This window comes from Podospora pseudocomata (genome assembly GCF_035222375.1).
Source record: "Podospora pseudocomata strain CBS 415.72m chromosome 1 map unlocalized CBS415.72m_1, whole genome shotgun sequence".
NCBI classification, from domain to species: Eukaryota; Fungi; Ascomycota; class Sordariomycetes; order Sordariales; family Podosporaceae; genus Podospora; species Podospora pseudocomata.
In genome coordinates this window covers 3617893-3637814 of record NW_026946363.1, presented here as the reverse complement: position 1 = coordinate 3637814, position 19922 = coordinate 3617893, and the positions used below count along the sequence as shown (strand labels likewise).

The window sequence follows — 19922 nt, the reverse complement described above, 5'->3', positions numbered from 1 at the left end:
CGGGTTCACCCTGTTCGAGCAGAGGAGGGTTAGCTGACACAAGAAGCTCCCCCCCTCCTCGTGTGAGGTCCCGTCCACGCAGCTGCTGAGGGCTAGGGGGAGCTAAGGACTACAACCACAGGAGAGGTTCCTTATTGTGTGGGGGAGCTGTTATCAAACCCCTGCCGCCCTGACGTCATGTATGCTCTTTGAGACAGCCACCGTACGGGAATTTGGCAGCTCGTCAAAAATGGGACAGGTACCATGGTTGATGCTGGCGGAAGAAAGCTCCGACACGGCCAACTAGTCTTGATGATGGTCAACAAAGAAGCGATAGCAACGGCGGTCGCGTGCCCTCGCATAGAGTAGAAACACAGAATAGGGGTTTTGTTGACATCTCGATGGGTGCTATGCTGCCGGCATTCTTTGCCGAGCTGTTTCTTGTCAATCTTGGATGCAGCTGCACAAGTTTTTTGAAGAAGAAACCCCATGAAGCTCTGCCCGCGCACCGGGGCCCAATCAGAGTGCCTGGAGCACTCCCGCAGCCCGTCACTGGGAGGTGGGATTTCCTCGCGTCCCTGATCGACCTGTCTCCAGAGAGGAATGCGCCCGGGCTGTACCACCAGGGAATCCAGGGACCCTCTCGCTCGATGATCCTCGCATTTCAACGGCCGGGCTCACCTGCAACTCCTACGTTCAGGTGGTGTCACACATGTCGACGCAATTGCTGCTTTGCACGACCACAGATGGCGCAGGCCCAGTGCAGTGAACACAGAAACTCGTCATGGGCATGATGGGCAGCAGCAACAACACGGACAGGCACAGCTCAGGGTGTGTGAGGGAGGAGGTTGGTGGGTTGGTGGGCGTCCCGTATCTGACTTGATCAGACAGCGGAGGGTGACAGGGCCAGACAGGGCCAGGGCCCGTCTGTGTGTTTCTAGAGATTGAAAACGGTTCCAGGGGGAGCAAGACTCTATTTCGTCATTGAGTCCACCCAGTTAATAGCTGGATCCCGGCAAAGCATTGCGAGCTCCCGCGGCTTCCATTTGGTGCGGTGCGTGCGTGCTGGGCAAGCGTGTGGGCAGAGAGGTGTGGGCATTCGCTACGCGACTCTTCTGCCAGTCCAGGGTCGTCGAGCCGTTGCCAATTCCGCCGCCTTGGAGCTGGAGGGAGGGCGAAATCGAGCAAATCTAAACAAATCGGAATATACATGAGAGGTACTTGCCTGGAGCGCAACAGGGGACCTGGCTTGGTACCCCACTTGCCCCTGCTGCAGGGTAGGGATTCCCACTCTATGCGCGCCCCGAGGTGTGGGCGCTGCACCACCGATTTCCAAAAGTGCAGGGAGAGCATGGGAAACAGGCAAGAAAGCCATCCGCCTCGACTCCCATAATAAGCTCCCCTTTCCCCCTCTCTTTGAGCCGCCTCTCTTTGTGAGCTTAGGGTCCAAAAGTCTACCATCATCACGAACCGGTCTCTTCTCCAAAGTCTAATTATTCGGGGCCCCCCTCCACATCAGACTACCGTCTCTTCCGCCACCACCACCAACACTACTTCGAAAGCTTCATAGCCGTGGTAACAGCGGTTTAGTGCAGCACCTACCCCGGGATTACCAAGCCACCTTTTGAAGGATTTTAACAAACCCATTTTATTTCCCCATCAATTGGCCCTTTCCCGGCTTTACATCTTTTCTCCAACGGATACCACCACACAGTCACCATGACCATGCATGTGCGCGATGCCTCCGGGCGCCGAGTCTCTCTGCTCAACGACGACGACACAGCCGCTCCTCAACATCACTACCCACAACACCAGATAGATCCCAGCTATGCTGCCTATTACGCACACGGTCCCCGGAGCATCTCCTCGTCACCGAACACACCTGAACTGCTGCGATCAGACTCGTATGACTCTCAAATGGGCAGCGAGCCCATGTCTCCCATGACTCCTCTCAACGACCCACGATATGTCGGTGCCGCCGTGGACCCTTACGTTCACCAGTACGACGACTACTACTCTGATCAAATTTATGCCGCTTCCAAACGCCCCACCGTTCTCGATGCCCGGGCCGTCTCGTACGAGGAAGACATTACGGCACACACTACAAGCACGGAACGCCCAGGGAAGCGCTTTCCTTGCCGCTACCGCGACAGTCACGGCTGCGAGAAGACCTTCACCACATCTGGTCATGCGTCGCGGCACTCAAAGATTCACACGGCTGAGAAGGCCGTGCCATGCTCGTTTGCTGGCTGCACCAAGAAGTTCACTCGCGCCGACAACATGAAGCAGCATCTCGAGACTCACTACAAGGACAAGGCTCGGTCCTCGGGGTCTCGCCCTTCGATCTCTTCCAGCGACAGAAGAGGTTCTTCGTCGGGGAAGTCTTCAAGCCGTTCCAAGTCGAGCACTACTGTGCCACTCAGCAACAACACCCCATTACCTTCTCCCGGGGGTGTGTGGGACCTGAGGGACCTCAGCGGTCCCCTTCTCGGTCGGCCCACTATTGCACGCACACCCACAGCCGGCCTCGATGCTTTGGCTATGGCAGTAGCATGCCAACAAGAAGTATGAGGCTTTCTTCTGGCCATGATCGGCCATTGTTATTTGATTCTCTCGGCTCGCTGGCACTTGTAGCGCTGAGCTGAGCTGAGCTGTTTATTCCTGTCTTCTGATTCTTGATATTTTTACTTGGCGCAAACATACCAATACTTGGGTGGTGGTATTTTGTCTTTTTTTCTTTCTCTGGCCGGATACACGGGGAAACATTATAGAGGTCGCACGCACATGAGCAGCACCTTGGGATTTGTGGAAACACGGGCCATGGGGGAACAGCATATATGGGAGGCGTCCAGGTTTTTTTTTTTTAGTACTTTTTTTTTTCTTTTGGGTGGCTATTTTGATGAGATATCTATGGCTCACCATGGGGTTTTTTTTTCAGCAAAAGGACTTGGTTGTACCTATAGGTATACATACCCTCTGGGCCGGATGTCAAAGTCATTGAGGACAAGAGGACATGAAAAGACAGCGAGGAGTGAATTGTTAGTATTTAGTATTCTGCGCACATCCACTGCGGCAGAGATGCCGGGCAATGAAAGCAGTTGACCCCATTTTGACCATTTCTCTGAGTTTATTACTGCTATTCCCTGTGTGTGACAAGGATGCATGCCGGTCGGGGATTTCCCACGTCTACCCTGAATCAAAGATGCCCAAGGCAGGGAATAACCCCGAAGATCATGTGCGACGTGAAGCCCTGGGGCGTCAACTTTGACAGCAGTACGCTCAGGTCAGACACTGGTCTCAAGCCAGACATCTGACAGAAGGGGGTCGACAGAACGGGGTAAGGTAGGTCTCGAAGCATGTGCGACTTGTGACTGACAGAAGGGAAAAAAAATAAGGTTTTCTGCCTAGGTATCAAAAAAAAAAAAACCTTAAAACAGCCCAGACTACCAAACTGCCCGCTCTCAACAAAAAGGAACCAACCCCGGATTTACCCTTCCCCTCATTTATCATCACGCCATGTCATCATCATTTTATCTTTTTCCTTTGACCAAAACTCCGCATCCTCTGCACACGCCCTCGCCATCTCAAACTGCTCATCCGTCTGCACAACCAACACCCTCGGCTCGTCCAACCCCCCCTTTTTACCCACTTCCTCCACCACATTCCTGATTTCGTTCTTGTTGTTGACCTCGTCGTCAATCTGAAACCCCAAGCAACTGATCTGGTCCACGACCGCGGCTCGAAGCTGGGGGCTCTTCTCGCCTATGCCGCCGGCAAAGACTAGAGCGTCGACTTTGCCGCGGAGGGAGACGTAGTACGAGCCGATGAAGCCGCAGATGCGGTCGACAAAGAGGTCAAAGGCTAGCTTCATCACTTCGTGGTCGTCGTCGTCGTCGTCGGAGGAGGAGGAGGAGGAGGAGGAGGAGGAGGAAAAGGCCGAGGAGGTGATTTTGCCAAAGTCTGTTGTACCGGTGAGGGCTTTCCAGCCGGATTCTTTGTTGAGGATTTCTTCGGCGCGGGAGATGTGGAGGTCTGAGGTTGAGGCGGGGGAGAGTTTGCCTACGTCGGAGGCGTAGTGGAATACTAGGCTGTTCCGTTGGGAAAGAGAGGGGGGGAGAGTTAGTGATGGGTTGGGGGTGGTGGTGTGTGGGCCGTTTCGTGGCATCAAATGGGAAAAAGAAAGTAAAGGGCTCACCTGGGATCAACACTTCCGCTACGTGTGGCGCCTGGGAGGCCGGCGAGGGGGGTCAGCCCCATGCTGGTGTCCCAGCTTTTGCCGTTTTTGATGGCACAGGCGCTGGCTCCGGATCCGAGGTGGAGGGCGATGATGTTTACCTCGTCGGGCTCCTTTCCCAGAAACTCGGCGGCTGAGCGTGTGATGAAGGCGTAGCTTATGCCGTGGAATCCGTATTTCCGCAGTTTATTGCTTCGAGCAATGTCACGGTTGATGGGGTAAGTGCGAATGTGCTCTGGGATGGTTGAATGGAACTGACTGTCGAAGCAGGCCACGTTGTTTGCCGTTGGCAAGGCACGGATGCAAAGCTGGACAATACCCAGACTGTTTGCATTGTGAAGAGGAGCCAAGTCGTTCAGGTTCTCGAGGTGTTCGTAGGTTTCATTGGATATCAGTTGCGGCTTGCTGTAGTCGCCGCCATGGACGATTCGATGGCAGACGATGCCAATGTCTTCCTTGCTCTTGATCTGGGGGAGGTCCTCATCTTCGACCAAAGTTTCCAACAGAAGGGAGAAGGCATCGCGCTGGCCCTCTATGTTATCGTCCACCTCCTTGGCCTTGATGACCGTCTTCCCATCTCGGACATACTTGAGGGTGGGGGGTGGTGATGTCAAACCACTGATCTGAGCTTCTGCGAGCTGGACTGGTGCCTGACCAAACTCTACATCATACACCGAGACCTTCACCGAGGAGGATCCGGCGTTGACTGACAAGGCGATCTTCTTCTTCATTGTTGTTTTTCTAATGAAATAGCTGACTGTATGGTACAAGTTCCGCGGTAACTTGCTGCAGTAATTGCGTCAAAAAAGGCAGAAAACACATACAATTTCAGAACTGGCTTCGAGAATAAAAGCAAGTGCAACAAGGACGAGTGCGATTTATACGGCAAAAGACAAGGCTTGAAGGTGTCATGCCACTCTGCAAAAGGACGGCTGAATGTTATTGGAAGGAATATATCAAGTGTTCTCATTGATGGACGTCGCCGGGAATCAGGCAGTCTGATATCAGGCGAGTCCACCCAACACCAAGGCGGTGGGCTGACAGGCACCGCAACGGCTCACAACGTGGATGACGTCTGCGGGACTTGGCTGTTTGTGTGGGGGTCTGTCACCGGCCGCTTGGCGTGACAGGCATAAGTGGGGCCGTCCGAACGGTCTCGGCCCCGGAGTTCGTCCTAAACCGAGATACCCCTGCTTCGCTCCCTCCCGGCTTGGCTTGTCTGGGCGCCATCATCTTTTATTCAAGATTCAACTTCTCCAATTTGTCTCGGTAGCAAAACAAAAAATTGCTGATGCTCAAAGGGTATCTTCAACGCTTTTTAAAACTTCAACCATCCATGACACTACTGTGTTCCGTCAAATTCACGTCCATCAACCGATTCCGCTACTGGGGGAAGCCCCAGCAGCTCAGGTGAAGGAAGTTCTGCTATCCCGTGTACCCCGTTAACATAGGGTAACGTAAACTCCCTAGGCACCTCTTGACCGTTTATGTATGGTGATTGCAGCTCGACAGTCTCTGTCGGGTATGGTGTCTCAAACTGGCTATCAGCATCGTGGGCCGCCTCCCACCGTACGATGAACCTGTTGTAGTCTTGACAAAAAGACATCTGGTCAGCAACTGCTCCTTTTTTCAGTCACACCCAACGCCCTGCATGAATGCAGATATCTATTTACCTTCAGTCCCCGGCTGTACATTACCATTTCTCGAAAACTGAATCCCGAGATATCGAATGTCCGGATCGTTCTGCGACGCTATGGAAGCCGCACCACCGTTAGCCTGCTGGGAAGAACTGCTGCTGTTGCTGCTGCTCCCCCCTCGCCTACTAGACCCCAGAAACAAGGACGCAGCCGAGAATCGGCGAGCAGGAGGTTGCTGTTGCGGCGGTTGTTGCTCACCACTACTTCCCGAAGCCGCGCTCCCCCTCCGCCCTTGCCCCCCACTCCCCGCGGCTTTGGCTGTGAGCTGTAACCGTCTATGCCGATCATCCCGTTGCCGAAACTCCCTCTCAAAGTTGTCAACCAGGTACTCTTTCCATCTCCTCCTGTGGTTAGCATACACGCTTAGATAGTGAAAACTCGAATGCCTGTCCCTCCAGAGCTTCATCCTTTGAATCGTTCCCAGCCCACGGACGTTGCCGTAGGAATCAGTCCTGCGGTGGACGTCAGACCAGACGACGTCGACGTCAAACCAGTCCACTAGGTCTCTCTGGCGAAGATCGGACTGGAAATTGAGGGAGGATTCCAAGGTGGTGAATTCGTACTTGACCTCGATCAAGTCATCGCAGGTGAGGCCGTCTGTGTGGGAGATGTAGCGGATGCGGTGGGGCTCGAGGGGGAAGGAGACGAAGAGCTCGAGCTCGTGGGGGGAGGAGTAGCGCCGGTGGTGGGAGTGGAGGGTGTATGGGTGCGAGTGTGGGGAGGAGGGCGTGTCGGAGGGGAGGTAGTGTTCTAGTGTGTCGCCTTCGTAGGAGCATTGCCAGACTATGCGGCGGGGGGAAGGGCCGAGGACTTCCCAGGGGCCGAGGTAGATTGTTGTTTCGTTTGGGGTGCGTTCGAAGAGTTTTCTAGAAGGGGGGAAGACAGGGAGGGAGATAGTGGTTAGAAACGGAGCTTTGCTTGTGACGGTATAGAATGGGTGTGGTATTGGGGGATCGAAAAGGGGCAAGTGGACGGTGGTACAGTCAGAGGGGGGGGAGATAGTGATGGTGGCTGGTATACATTGTGGCGTGATATCCAGGGGGCCCGAGGTCTAGAGACCCTAGTGGACTCTGTGCTAACGACGACTCTGCCGTCAGAGCAGAGATGGCAGCGGAAGTGGGTGTGAAGGTCGAGTAGAGCGGGCTGGAGTGCTGGCCATGGGAGGATGGAGGAACGCCACCAAAGGCGGACGAGTTGAAGGAGGAGGAGGAGCCCGAGGCACCTGCCATTGTAGGGGACGCGCCTGTTCCAGGATTGATGCTTTTCCTGCAAAAAGAGAAACCAAGTGTCTCCTCACGTGAGGGCGGTTTACAAATGCCCCGAGATCGGGGGACAAGCTTCAAGGATGGGTTTTTCCGGTTCTCAGTTTCGGGTTGAGGAGCCGAATGGGAGGTTATGTCTCTCGGTCAGCGAATTTGGAGATGATAAAGGATCAGGCCTGTCTCAGTCTGCATGTACATGAGTCTCCACCTGGGCCCATCCGGCGGTTGATATCAACGGCGATGTCGTAAGAGGCTGTCGTCTCGTAACGCCTGGGAGCCTGGGATAGAGTGTCGCGGAAGTGTGTACGACAGGAAGGGTGTGATTGCGGCTGAGACCTCGTCTGAGCTATCAGTAGGTAGTGTTAAGATGGGGACTTGGGGTTAGGCGGTGCTTGTGTTCTTCAAGCTTCAGGAACCAGGCCGGCGGCTGGGACTGTCCATGCACATCACCGGCCATCCTGCCACCTTGTAGGTAATCCGTAACTAATGAGGGGGGGTTGCCAGTGCTGCTTGCTGGTGGGGGTGAAGCTGATTGGGCTGAGGGACCAGACGATAGCGGCAGAATGCTGAGCAGTAGTCGCAAGGGGCCAGCCCACGAGCTCGCAGACGGGCCTGGGATTTGTTCGATGCAACATGTGGCTAAAATATGCATGATGCATGGAGTGCGTTGGATGGCCTTGGCTACGAGCATCATTTAGCATCAGTCGGATGGAAACAAAAGAATGTCTTCATGGCAACTCAACCCCCACGCCGGAACAACAGAGGCCAGACTTTACATAGTCAGCTGCCATCGAGTACCCTTGCTACTTCTTATACACGAGGTTGATAGTGTGTTGTGATGATCCACCTGGGATTCATCAAGAGAGCTGCAAGGGACCAAAGGTTGAAACCAGAGGGTTGTCGGAGCACAACCCTAACCCTCTGTACATACCTGCATAGAGAGCCAAGACCGTTTAACGCCCGGGGTGCAGGACCGGTGCCCACTCAGTTTTTTGCTGGAGTTGAGCCTGGGGCCATAACGACATTCAATCGGCAACCCATTTGAAAAAGACATCAAACAGTAGCCCCATCCCCCCTTGTTTCATCGCAATGACTGGCAAAAGAATCTCGTAGGACCGCACTTTACCTGGACTTCCTTTCTCTTCCCCTGTGCCCCTACAAACTCTGATACCGCGTGACTTCTCGTTTGGAGTTGCTGACGTGTCTGTCAACAGCGATGACCATCGAGCCATTCTTACCAAGCTCCTCCAGATATCCAAACTCACCAACCATGAGATCGCATGGGTGATGGGTGTGGATGAGCGGACGGTGCGTCGTCGTCGAGCTGAATATATCCAAACTGGCCAGTTGGCCAAACACAAGGATGTCAGCAAAAATGCTGAGAAGTTCAAGGAGCACCACCTCGAGGTATGATGAACAGTCCCATGCCTGATTGTCTCCAGCATCGTTCCTAACAGGCAATTCTAGAAGCTGTTGGCTTGGCACAAAGACCATCCAGATGCCCTTCTTGATGACATGCAGTTGTATCTGAAGACAACAACTGGCCTCGAAGTCAGTCTCCCGACCATCAGCAGAAAGCTCAAAAAGGCCTATGGGACCATGAGAAGAATAGGCCGGTGTGCTCGCATCAAGTCGAGGAAGGAGCGAGAAGCTGAGGGGCGTTCCATCGCGTCTGAGATTCAACAGCAAACGCAGGCCAATGAGCAACGTCAAGAACAGGCGCATGAACAGAGTGTTGGCCCCATCACCGCAACCGATGACAAGTCAAGCAGCGAGTCTGGTTCTATGGCTGTGTCGCCTCTTCGACAAGACTCGCCTTTCCAGCTCCAAGGGGATGCTCAACAGCAAGCTGTCCAACCGCAAAACAGTCAGCAACAGCCGCTGCCACAACTGCAACAACGACCGCAACAACAGCCTCGGCAACAACACACACAACCACATCACCAGCTTCACCATCAGTATCAGCACCCACTCCCACCTCAGCAACAACAGCAACACCAGATTCACAGCACAACACAGCCACAACAGCAACAGCAGCAGCAACAGTTTTGGCGCCTGGAAACACCTATCGCGGCACCAACGCCCCAAGGTTCGAAGTCAGGTAACGACGATACTCTGAATTTATCGCTAGGTGTCGACGGCTACAGTGCGAAAGAGCAACTTGAACAGCGACTTGATTTTGTCAACTAATTTACGTAGAGCCTTGAGACACAGTACAATACCCATAAATCTACCAGTTCTCTACCATCATGCTATGCATCCTGAGAAGTCCGATGCCCCACAGTGTCATTGAATTGACTCAGCCAATGGGGCTTCCGAAGGGCACTGCGAGCTCTGTTTAAGAGATGCCATTGGTGTGTTTGCAGGCCAATCCCTCATGTGTGCCAAGTTCACATCCCGCTTGTCGAAATCGCTTGGCGAAAGACATGCCGCTGTCACACCCAACATGCCATCAACCACCTCACTTTCTCATGTTCTTTCCTCACAACCGAACGACACTACCGGCAGAACTGGCTTTCCAGACCGGGCGCCGAACCTGTAGATAGGCCATCCCTCTGAACAACACTGTAGCCTGGTCAAGCCACCTACATAGCATGCGGGGTGAAGAGTCCTTTCTCCCTCTGCAGTTGCTGTAGTTGGGGTTCGGAAGTAGTTCAGGGGTCTGGAAGAGGCCAAGCCTCAGTTCACTTCAGCTTCCCCTTCCCCACCTGCTCAATCAGTAATTAATCACCACCCACACTCCTCCGAGTTGGGCTAGGTTGATAGAATACGTACCCCCTTATGTCTGAGGCTAGAAGAAGCCTGGTAGTAATTAGCACACCTGGGACGCCATCCCGATTTTGAAACGACCATGTTAGCCAAGCTTCAGTTTTTATCATGGACAGATGCTTGCTGTCTGCTGCCCCAGTCCCCCATCTTTATCGCTTTCTCAACACCATGAGCGACTAGCGGCGAGAAAAAGTGTTTTTGAGCCTCGAGCACACTTGTCCCGATGACTGGCCGTATGTATCCCGATCCCGAACGGAAGAGGAACAGAGGGTATCTGGATGAGGACAGCTCAGGGCTGCCGCCACGAGACCTTCAGGTGGGAACTTTTTCCTGTATGTTTTGGGCCATGAACATGACCATGGGCTAACAACTATAAACAACTCTCCCCCACACAGGATCGCCAGCAGCTTCGGTATGAATTGGATTTGAACTCGTGGAATCTTCGGATCTGGGGGGTGGCAGCTTCGGGTTTTCTTACTGATTCGTGCGTCTTACACTCGCTCATCTCTCACCCACGACGCGCCGCCGATTTTTCTAACATTTTTTTGGTGGCAATTTAGATACAACCTCTTCGCGACCAATGTCATTCTCGCCTCTCTGTCGTTTGTGTACTTTCCTCATGAGAGATGGTGTGGGTTGATCATCAACTTTTTCACGCTGCTTGGGTAAATGATTATGACTGTGTGATAGCACGCTCGCGTTTGCTGACATGTCTTGTGATTAGGTCTGTGGTCGGTCAACTGTTGTTTGGCTATCTTGCCGATAAATATGGGAGGACGAGATTGTACGGAATTGAGCTTGTGCTCGTGATCGTCTCGACTATAGGGGTCGCCACAACGAGCACAGGTTATGGGGATATTTCGTTTCTGGCTTTGTTTACTTTTGTAAGTTGAAGCAACCGTCGCTCTGAATAAGCTGAATAACTCTAATGCAAGTGTGTGTGTAGTGGCGGTTTGTGATGGGTATTGGTAAGATGCCCCAGACACCCCCTGAACCAAACCTGATTTCTAACCTCGTTCCCAGGCATCGGCGCCGAATACCCCTTGTCGGCAGTGATAACATCAGAATGGTCAAGCACCTCCTCAAGAGCAACAATGCTGTCGTCGGTATTTCTCATGCAACCGGTCGGCCAGGCTCTAGCCCAGCTGGTGGGATTGTTCGTCCTGTTAGGCGAGAACAGAGCCCACAGGCTGCACGAACTGCAATGCGGAATTGATACCCGCAACGAAGAAGAGTGCAAGAGAATAATCGATGGCATCTGGCGTATAGTCATCGGATCTGGCGCCGTCCCCGCCATCTTGGCCATCATCTTCCGCTTCTTCCTGTACGATTGCGGGCTGTACACCCTCGAAGTAAAAAACAAGCCCGGCAACGCCTTCAGGGACACCCAACGGGTCTACGGAGCCCCCGGGAACGAGAACAACAGCAATGGCGTCCCCTCTTCCAACGGCCACACGGTTCAGACAATTGCCAACGGGGGCGGCACCTTGACCCTCCCCGCCAGTCCGCCAGAGCCCGATGAACCCGCCACCTCTCTGCAGTTCTCCATGTCGGACCTCTACAACTTTTTCATCCGCGACAAGAACTGGTACTACCTCCTGGGAACCTCCATGACGTGGTTCTACCTCGACGTTTCGTTCTATGGCTTCTCGCTCGACAACCGCGGCACGCTGTCTGACCTCTGGGCCACCACCGACGCGGTGAGCATCACCGCTGATCTCGAATGTTGGAACACACCTGGGTCAGCCGTGCCATCCTGGGCTGCCGGGAGCGGGTTGCCCACCTGGCAGACGGACGCCACAAAGCCGTGCAATACTATCTATGAGACGTTGATCGAGCAGACGAAGCAGTATCTGTTAACCGTGTCCCTCGCTTCGATAGCGGGGAGCGCGTGCTTTGTCGTGTTTGCGAACAGGATACCGAGGAGGGAGTGGTTGACGGCTAGCTTTGGGGTGCTGACGGTGTTGTTCCTGGTGACGGGGGGGCTGTATTATGGGGTGGCGCACACGGAGAGGAGTTGGGGGACGGTGGTGTGCGTGGCGATTTGTCATTTCATGTTTAATTTTGGTGAGTCCCCCTTCTTCTTCGGCGATGTTTTTTTTTAGCTATTTGTGGGGCAGACAGACAGAGAGACAGAGAGACAGAGGGAGAGAGAGAGAGAGACTGACCGGTTTAGGGGCGAATACACTTACCTTTATCATCCCGGCCGAAATTTTCCCGACGTGTTATCGGTGTACTTGGTAAGTTTTTCTTCAACTTCACTTTCAACCCAGTGGGTAGGTAAATCTGACAGTATGGTGTCCAAAAGTCACGGAATTTCGGCCGCAGCAGGAAAGGTCGGCTCCATCGTCGCGGTGCTCATCGTGTACGGCATCAACGCGGGCTACAAATCTACAACGAGACAAGGGCTTGTCTTTTTGCTGTTTGCAACCTTTATGGCCTTGGGAGCGCTCTATTCATGGGCGTATCTGCCTGATGTGCAGCGCGTCGTCCATGACAGCACCCCAGACGGGGAGCTGAAGAGGAGATTAGAGACAAAAAGTCTGGAAGAATTGGGAGGGGGGTATCCGGGTGCGGTTGCGGAGGGCCAGGTCTTTGGGGTGAGGAATAAGTGGGCGGTGATGAGGGACAAGGTTCGGTTTCGGGTTGGGAAGGGGAGGAAACACTCGGATGGGAACGAAGCGGTGATGGAGGGGGCGATAGGGGGGCAGTATCCCCTCAGGGGAGGGAACGCTAATCATTTTCAACGGGGTGGCGGTGTTGTCAATGTTGTGAATGGTACCATTGAGTTGCCGGCTAGGTGAGCGAGGGGAGAATAATCAGGGGATGTGGCGGTCTCAGTTTGGGCTTTTGTGTCTATTTTCGTACTTGTTCTGGGAAATGTTGATACTGTGGGCTCAGGGCACTTTTTGGGATTATCTTTATGCTACTAATTATGGACGGACGGGATAGTAATGATGGTGTGTGGCAGTGTAACTGAGCTGGCTTGTTTTTAGACCCCTTTTTGTGACCAACTATGTACGGCCAGCTGCGATGGCTTGTCCAACTTGACACTGCATTCCCCTCAGCTGAACCACCAGCAAGCATAACATGATCTAGAATCTTGATTGAGTTGCCAGCCTTAATGACAGTGGCCACACAAGCCTTGACATGTGGCTCACGGGAGCAGTTTGATATGGTGGTTCATTCATTGAGTGATATCGACAGAGGTATTGTAACTCAAGAGCTCTCAATAATGGACAGGACTGCTAACCCGTTTCTATCAATCAAGGATTGTTTGTGATTTACAATTTCTCATGACAGTCTGTCTACAAATTGGGATATATCATAATATTCTTCAAATCAAAAGCCGAGAGATATATTCAACCAGCTGCAATCGCTGCCATCACCATGAGTGATATCGTGATATCGACTTGAACATGTAATGTGTATCAACAGTGAAGCCTCCAGAACACCAAGTTTGTAACCCTCTTTCAGGAATAGATAGCAACCAAGACCCTACCTACGTATTCGGATCCCACCCCATATCCATAGCATCTATCGACCCGGCCATCATCGACTGCAGCATTCTCTCCGTCCCCGGCGTCATCCCCGCCTGCACAGACATGTCCCCCGCCCCTCCCCATCCGCTCGGCACAGGATACTCCGACACCCCAGAGCCCAACACAAAAGGCGGATCGTTGAAATTGAAACCGACATTATTCGCCCCCATCTCTCCCTGCGTTGTAGTCCCCGGCATATTCATCAGATTCTTCAGCGATGATGGCGGACTTGTCGTCTCGAACGTATTCCCCCCAGGCGTCAGATTAGAAAGCGTCTCGGATGCGGTGCTCGAATTGGGCGTTGGTCGGCTTGACTGCCCGCCGCTGGGTGGTGTGCCGGACATGTCGTTGTTGCCTGGGTCTATTTCTGGGGCACCATATTCTGGATAGCTGTGTGGCATTAGTCCCTGTGCTGGTAAATAGGGAGCCTGGGCGCGTTCGCGTGTTGGGAGGTTGGCTGGCTCTGTCGCTGGGAAGCCAGAGATGTTTGGGTTCGGGGGGTCGGCATCGACGATGTCAGGTGCGTTTGCTGGGTTGCCGTCGTCGCCCATGCCCTTCAAGAAGTGGCATTCGTTGGTGTAGGGTACACCATTCCTGGTCGCTTCCTCGCGAACGCGGTTGAGTTGGCTCGAATGTGGATTCCTTGACGGACCTGGCTGCAAAGGATGTTAGAAATTTATATGCTTGAACAAGGTAGATGGAAGCGACATACACTATCGGTGCTTCGTGGAAAAGCGCTCTTCAGTTTTGGAATTCGCACACCAAGGGCTTCTAGATCCACGTCCAACTGAACCAGGAAGGATTCTGTCAGAGGGTTTCGTTTTTTGAGGGCACTCATGGCCGCAAGAAGGAAGCGTAACGAATCGGCGGTTTGGCTGTCGTCGGGCCTGCTCTTGAGATACTGTACAAACACCCGAGCTGAGACGTAAAGACAGAAAGATATAAAGGGGTTCATCTGGACAGACGTCAGCAATGATAAAACCTTGGAAAACTTGAAGAAATGCCGTACCGCGGACAAGTCGAGATGAGATATCATTCTCATTATGCTTGCGATCTCGTTGGCTGATGTGATGCAACGGACTTTGCTTTCTGAGCTCACCGAGTTTGGTAACCTGTTCTTGTCTGCCTTGAAGATGGCAGCCTGGTGAAGGCAAATGGTGGAGGTGTGTATGCACATGTTCATGAAGACAATATTGGGGTTCGTCAAGCCGTTTGGCAGTTTGAGCTGGGAAGGCAGACATAGAGAGGTGTTGAGTAGAATGTTGTCCAGCTGACGATGTCTCTTCCAGAAGTCGCCATTGAGGTCGTGGTCGCGCTCGTCTGCATCTGGACGATGGAGGTGTACGAGGTTGCGACCAAATAAACAAGCCAAAAGAACAATGCCGCCAAAAGCCGTGAGTTTCCCGGCACCTTGAGGGCTCATGGCGTTTGCGAGGGATGGCGTTTGTTCGGGGCGACTATGTTCGAACGCTTCGTCTGATGATGGGAGGTTCGTCAGGATGTCCTTTTCGTCAATAGTCATAGGCCACCCCGTGCCGATACTCGCATATCGATCTTGGCAGAAAACCATCCAGAATGTCCTCCTCCTTTCTTCCCGCTCTGTCCAGTCACGAGCTGGTGGTAGGCACTGCTTCACATCCAGACCAGCACCATCCAGGCGGTGGAGGCCAATCCTGGTACATTGTTAGCACACCTCTTAGCCCGATCATGCATGGCACCACTCACATCTGACACAGCCGGACAGCTGAACCTGTGCTCATCCACGCTCGAGGAAAGTACATCCACTTGAACTCATACGACGAAAGAAGGACATGCGTTTGCGCATGAGCTACCGAGATCATGTGTTCACCGTACCCCTTGATGTAATCCGCTTCAACATATTTTCGTGCCCTCTGGTAGAAAAGGTCCTTGAGATTTTGATATTTTTCGGTGACGGAACATGCCAATGTCCACATGGCATACCGGAGGCAGACAGGCGGGCGTTGTGCAGGGGCGCTGTCAAGTTGTCAGCCGTGTGTCGAATCTTGGCTTAATGATGGCCACCTACAGGTTCATAGCAGCCAGATACCGGTATTTGTGAATCATGGGTACTGAAGGGTGAATCTTTTCAAAGTAAATCTGGTGACTAGGAGAACGTTAGCGAGGAGGATTCCTATAACCAGGATACAGCCTTAGCTTACAGTTCATCGATGGTCTCTTGGGGAGGTAATGGCTCTTCCAGTCCCAGCCCAATCATCTCCCATGTGAAGTTTCCATCGACCGCGCTCATCCCCATCATGTTACTATTGAAGTTGAACTCGTCGACCCTGTTCGGAGACTCGGGGTTGAATGGCCATCGATCCATGTCCCGGCTGCTTGCGATCCCGATGGAGGGATCTGTGACATTGAAGTTTGCCGTCGCAGCGGCTCGTTGGTTCATAGGGCGCTGTTGCTTCGATCCGCTGTCGACAGATGTGGGCATGGCTTTGCTTCCATCCGGACTTGTTGACGTGACCTCCTGGGACTTAAGCATGGTCTCAACTTGTTCTGCATGGCATGAATTAGCACATGTCTCATAGACATAACAGTCGGCCGGGTTCGCCGAAATCAAGGCTGCATACTCAATCGTTCTTCCAGCGCCTTCACATAGCCTCTCTTGGGCCCGCTCTTTCTCCTGACTTCATCATACTGACAGGCGTGCCCGAGACGGGAGCAGGTGCTGCAGCTAGGTTTGATGCCATCACACTTCAGCTTCCTTTTCCTGCATATCATACAAGCCAGCCGTTTCGTCTTTGGGACGCTTGAGTTGCCTCCAGCTGGTACGTCAATGCGATTGACGGCGTCTCCAATATCGGCAGTGGGATCCGACAACATGATGGTGTCAGGAGGAGTAGCTGAAGAAGAGGACGACATAGTGTAACACGTTGCTTTGCAACCAAAAGGGGGAATTGGTAGAGTATAAGTCGTTGGGGTCCTTTGCCCAGGCTGCGGGCTCCAATGGTATGGCCCGGCGAGCGTTCAATGTGAATTCTCTGGACTGTGTATCTCTCAATCGCCTATTAGTAACACTGTGCACAAGCGCTTCCGGTGACAGCGCAACTGAGATCCGGTGTTCGGAGGGTTATCATAGAAGACGAAGAGCTGGGTTGCGGCAGAACGGGGTAGGTCCGGCGCACTCGTTGAGTTGGTGTTGGGGAAGTAATTAAGGTGGAAAAGGCAAAGGTGCCGTGTCCACGTCCTTGGGACCTGGCACTTTCAGCTGATCGACGTTCCGCTTTCTTGAGGCTTTGCTAGTAAATAATTGGCGGCGAGGGGGTGTACTTGAGCAAGTCGTGCAACAACACGGGGAATACGCAGCCAGGGACACCGATGATTGACTCGGGCTGTGAGATGTCGAAAGTGAGAGAGAGCGGTAAGGGAATTAATGGAGCGCAGATGAAGGGTAGGTAGGAGAGAGGTATGTAATGTATCAGATGCCCCCGTCCGGCCCTTCGAGGTGCTATTCGCGGACAGTCTCCAATCACACTGAAGTGACACGGTCGGAATTGGAACCCTGGGAGAGCGTCACGGTATAGTTCTCTCCAGGCCGTTTGAAAGTCCCACAACCATGCAAATGAGATGGATGCGATGCGAAGCTAGCAGTGGCAGCCAAATGAAGCAAATGTACAGAACCCTTTTCCCTTTGGTGCGCAAGGCAACAGCGCCGCAGTCGTGTCCCACATCCAGCGACGACAGACCAATGGAGAAACAGCACACGGTATCCTTTCGATAGAGCTTGCCATCCCCACGTTACCGTTTGATGATGACCCCTCCTTCCAGGTTTCCGCCCGCCCCGTTTGACGATGCGCTACCAGCACAGCTCAACGGGCCCCGCCGAATCGATCATCCCAACGGCCAAGCACCTGCATCTTGGGCTTGCGATGGAAGACCGTTTTTAGAAGCATCACGGGCCCTTGTACTATTCAGGCCTAGGTGGTCGACTTGAGCAAACATTTATGCTTCAGCCCCATTTATCTCTCCCAGCCTATCTACCCTCCCGTCTGTTGTATACACAGTTTATTTTCACAGTTTGTGTTCTGCATTTGTGAGAGTTGTGAAGCGTCAGACGTACCCAATTGTGCCTCTCTGATGCATCCCCTTTGTCCCCTGTATGGTAGGTAGTATTATTAATAGTCACAGCCCGCCAGATTGTCTGTTCCACACCCTTCTCTGCATCTTCCTCTATCTGATGACGCTCTGATTGGCTAACTAATTCCTTTGAGTTCAGAAAATCCTTGTTGTTGTGGTTATGAAGTTTAAAAAGTGGTAAGAGGACAAGCCTTTTCCTGTCCACAACTGCTAGGTCAGTGTAAAAGAGTAGGCTGTAATCATTATCTTCATTGATGGAAGCATTTCGCTAGTGTATGGGGCCTGCCATACTGCGTGGTCCGTAACAATACATGATAGCTGTACCACATGAGCTCTGTTTTCAACGTACAACTTCCTCCCATTGGCCGTGGTTTCACGACCCGTCTCGCCTGGACTGACATCTCTTCCACGTGGTTTCCGTCATTAGCATATATATTTTTGCCTTCAAAAGCATCTTCCAGACAGGGCCCACGCACAGCCACCTCGATCTATGGCGATCCCATAGCCGTCCCTGAAAATGGTCGTCAAGTCGGGGTAATTTTGCACCGTGCTGATAGCCCTGCCGTCACGGCCACACCTGGCCGAAAGCTCGCTTGTCTCCATGCCGAGCCTCCCCCGGCGATTGTTGGAATGAGCGAACGCAAGGGGCTAGACGTATCAACAAGCCTGGGCACCGTTCGCCTTGAATCTGGGGCAGCTTACCACACTGCTGATTTATGTGCCGTCGTCTGGCAGCCCATTGCCCCTTATTTTCTATCCGCATCGAGTCCAATGATGCGTAGAATCCCCAGATCACTATAGGCCAGACAATACCTAGTTGGTGCCCACGCTAAGGCATGACAAGGTCCAGCTGTTTTGAACGTGTGAATATGCTCCCCTGTCTCTGTATGGGTGACATCCAAACCAGGGCCTGTAAGATCGAATTAGCATCAGGTTTTCTATTTTAGAAAAGTGACAGACTGCCATACCGTCTTCACAGGCACCGACGACATATCGACCATCGAACGTGAAGCCTATAATCAGATTAGCATGAATGTACAGGCCATGATAGGGGGTTTGTTGTCATACTGATGCTCTTCACTGGCCCGACGATGCGTGTATTCGTACGCTTGCAGATCCAGTCTTGGGTCTCAAATAGAGACATAATTGCGTCCCCCCCTCCTGTTGCAAGGTACTTTCCGGTGGGTGACAGTTCGGTCGTCAGGCATGGGGCTGTGTGGCCCTTGAGAATAAACTCATCTGACTCGCCAGGCTTGACGGCATGGTTGACGCGCAGAATCGGCTCCAGCTCAGGATAAGACAAGATGCGGATACTTCCGTCCCTTGTCGGGAGAAATACTTTCTTGCCCGACCAACAAAAGGACATCTGGTACGCCTCAACGGGCTGTGGATGAGATGAAAGAATGGCGGACTCGGTTGGGGAGATTCGGAAAAGCCCGCCACTCTGTTTGCGTTCAAGCCAAGTCAGTCGTCCATGCTGCAGTGACAGTCATTTGGTAAACTCACCCTGTTTCCTACAAGAAGTGAGGACCCATCAGGGGCCCAGGCGAGGGCGTGTGCATCTCCAAGGTCCTTGACCTCGTTCACACAGGCTTTCGTTCTTACATCCCAGAACTTGGCAACACCGTCCTTGCTGAGACTGCAAAGTTCTGCATCCTTGACGGGATTGAAGGCCACTTTCTCAATGCCTGCAGCATGACCCTTTAAATCGGTCGAGAACCGCGCATTGGGCTTTTCAGGATTCCCTAGCATGCTTGTGAGCTTCGACCGGTGGTGGCTAGGTGATATCTGAATCGCTTACAAACACGAAGGGTTCTGTCAGCCGAACCAGTTGCGACAAGGCTTCCAACGGGATTCCAAGCTACCGAGCGAATACTGGAATTGGATTCGAATGAGCCATGCCTACCACAAGACGTTCAGATTAGAGAACTAACCTTCCAACTCCGCCTCCTCTAGATTGGGTGGATTCGTGGTATGTCTGACTTTTCAGTGGTGCAAAGTATCCCACAAACTTGTCCTTGGATAGGCTCTGTCTATTGCGAACTGGAGGTGGCATCTTCAAAGATATCAAAATATTGGCGACGACGTATTAGTGAGAGAATGGCCCTGTCTCCGCTGAGTGATGACGAAGAAAGGACGAAATGTCAAGCGACGTGTAGGGTTGGTTGGTCCTGCAGTGCTTTAAATGTCGGGTCAACTCTAATGCGCCTGCTCAATATTCACATGAAATCGATAATCCAGGCGTGACAGGAGACGCGAAGTAGCAATGACGAAGAGTGGATGTTGGAGATCAGCTCGGCAGTTGCCGAATCTTAGCCGCACCCCAAATTCC

The 19922-nt window shown here is 52.8% G+C and overlaps 8 protein-coding genes across 8 annotated transcripts; 3 read left to right on the top strand and 5 right to left on the bottom strand.

Moving 5' to 3' along the window:
* Positions 1-1698: 1698 nt before the first annotated feature.
* NRG1 (transcriptional repressor) lies at positions 1699-2550 on the top strand (the record flags this gene model as incomplete). Its single annotated transcript, XM_062885801.1, has 1 exon — positions 1699-2550. The coding sequence occupies one exon, from the start codon at positions 1699-1701 to the stop codon at positions 2548-2550; it is 852 nt and encodes a 283-aa protein (XP_062748745.1).
* Positions 2551-3338: 788 nt separating this feature from the next.
* QC762_113790 (uncharacterized protein) lies at positions 3339-4944 on the bottom strand (the record flags this gene model as incomplete). The annotated part of the gene is made up of 2 exons (XM_062885803.1): positions 3339-4067; positions 4175-4944. The coding sequence occupies 2 exons, from the start codon at positions 4942-4944 to the stop codon at positions 3479-3481; spliced, it is 1359 nt and encodes a 452-aa protein (XP_062748744.1). The 3' UTR covers positions 3339-3478.
* A 611-nt stretch (positions 4945-5555) lies between these two features.
* QC762_113800 (uncharacterized protein) lies at positions 5556-8024 on the bottom strand (the record flags this gene model as incomplete). Its single annotated transcript, XM_062885804.1, has 3 exons — positions 6931-8024; positions 5887-6776; positions 5556-5803 (listed from the first exon to the last, which is right to left on the bottom strand). Exons 1-3 carry the CDS (start codon positions 7137-7139, stop codon positions 5556-5558), a joined length of 1347 nt encoding a protein of 448 aa, XP_062748743.1. The 5' UTR covers positions 7140-8024.
* QC762_113810 (uncharacterized protein) lies at positions 7790-9362 on the top strand (the record flags this gene model as incomplete). The annotated part of the gene is made up of 3 exons (XM_062885805.1): positions 7790-8281; positions 8387-8579; positions 8640-9362. The coding sequence occupies exons 1-3, from the start codon at positions 8262-8264 to the stop codon at positions 9360-9362; spliced, it is 936 nt and encodes a 311-aa protein (XP_062748742.1). The 5' UTR covers positions 7790-8261.
* Positions 9363-10164: 802 nt separating this feature from the next.
* On the top strand, positions 10165-13059 carry QC762_113820 (uncharacterized protein; the record flags this gene model as incomplete). Its single annotated transcript, XM_062885806.1, has 8 exons — positions 10165-10257; positions 10337-10425; positions 10502-10606; positions 10666-10825; positions 10888-10909; positions 10965-12008; positions 12118-12181; positions 12250-13059. The coding sequence occupies 8 exons, from the start codon at positions 10165-10167 to the stop codon at positions 12743-12745; spliced, it is 2073 nt and encodes a 690-aa protein (XP_062748741.1). The 3' UTR covers positions 12746-13059.
* Positions 13060-13193: 134 nt separating this feature from the next.
* On the bottom strand, positions 13194-17132 carry QC762_113830 (uncharacterized protein). The gene is made up of 7 exons (XM_062885807.1): positions 16084-17132; positions 15664-16009; positions 15531-15608; positions 15209-15478; positions 14493-15156; positions 14196-14438; positions 13194-14139 (listed from the first exon to the last, which is right to left on the bottom strand). Exons 1-7 carry the CDS (start codon positions 16373-16375, stop codon positions 13444-13446), a joined length of 2589 nt encoding a protein of 862 aa, XP_062748740.1. The 5' UTR covers positions 16376-17132; the 3' UTR covers positions 13194-13443.
* A 902-nt stretch (positions 17133-18034) lies between these two features.
* On the bottom strand, positions 18035-18330 carry QC762_0012110 (uncharacterized protein; the record flags this gene model as incomplete). The annotated part of the gene is made up of 2 exons (XM_062882937.1): positions 18035-18200; positions 18293-18330. 2 exons carry the CDS (start codon positions 18328-18330, stop codon positions 18035-18037), a joined length of 204 nt encoding a protein of 67 aa, XP_062748739.1.
* A 6-nt stretch (positions 18331-18336) lies between these two features.
* Positions 18337-19877, bottom strand: QC762_113840 (uncharacterized protein; the record flags this gene model as incomplete). The annotated part of the gene is made up of 6 exons (XM_062885808.1): positions 19525-19877; positions 19392-19465; positions 19097-19335; positions 18659-19034; positions 18559-18603; positions 18337-18500 (listed from the first exon to the last, which is right to left on the bottom strand). Exons 1-6 carry the CDS (start codon positions 19644-19646, stop codon positions 18337-18339), a joined length of 1020 nt encoding a protein of 339 aa, XP_062748738.1. The 5' UTR covers positions 19647-19877.
* Positions 19878-19922: the final 45 nt, after the last annotated feature.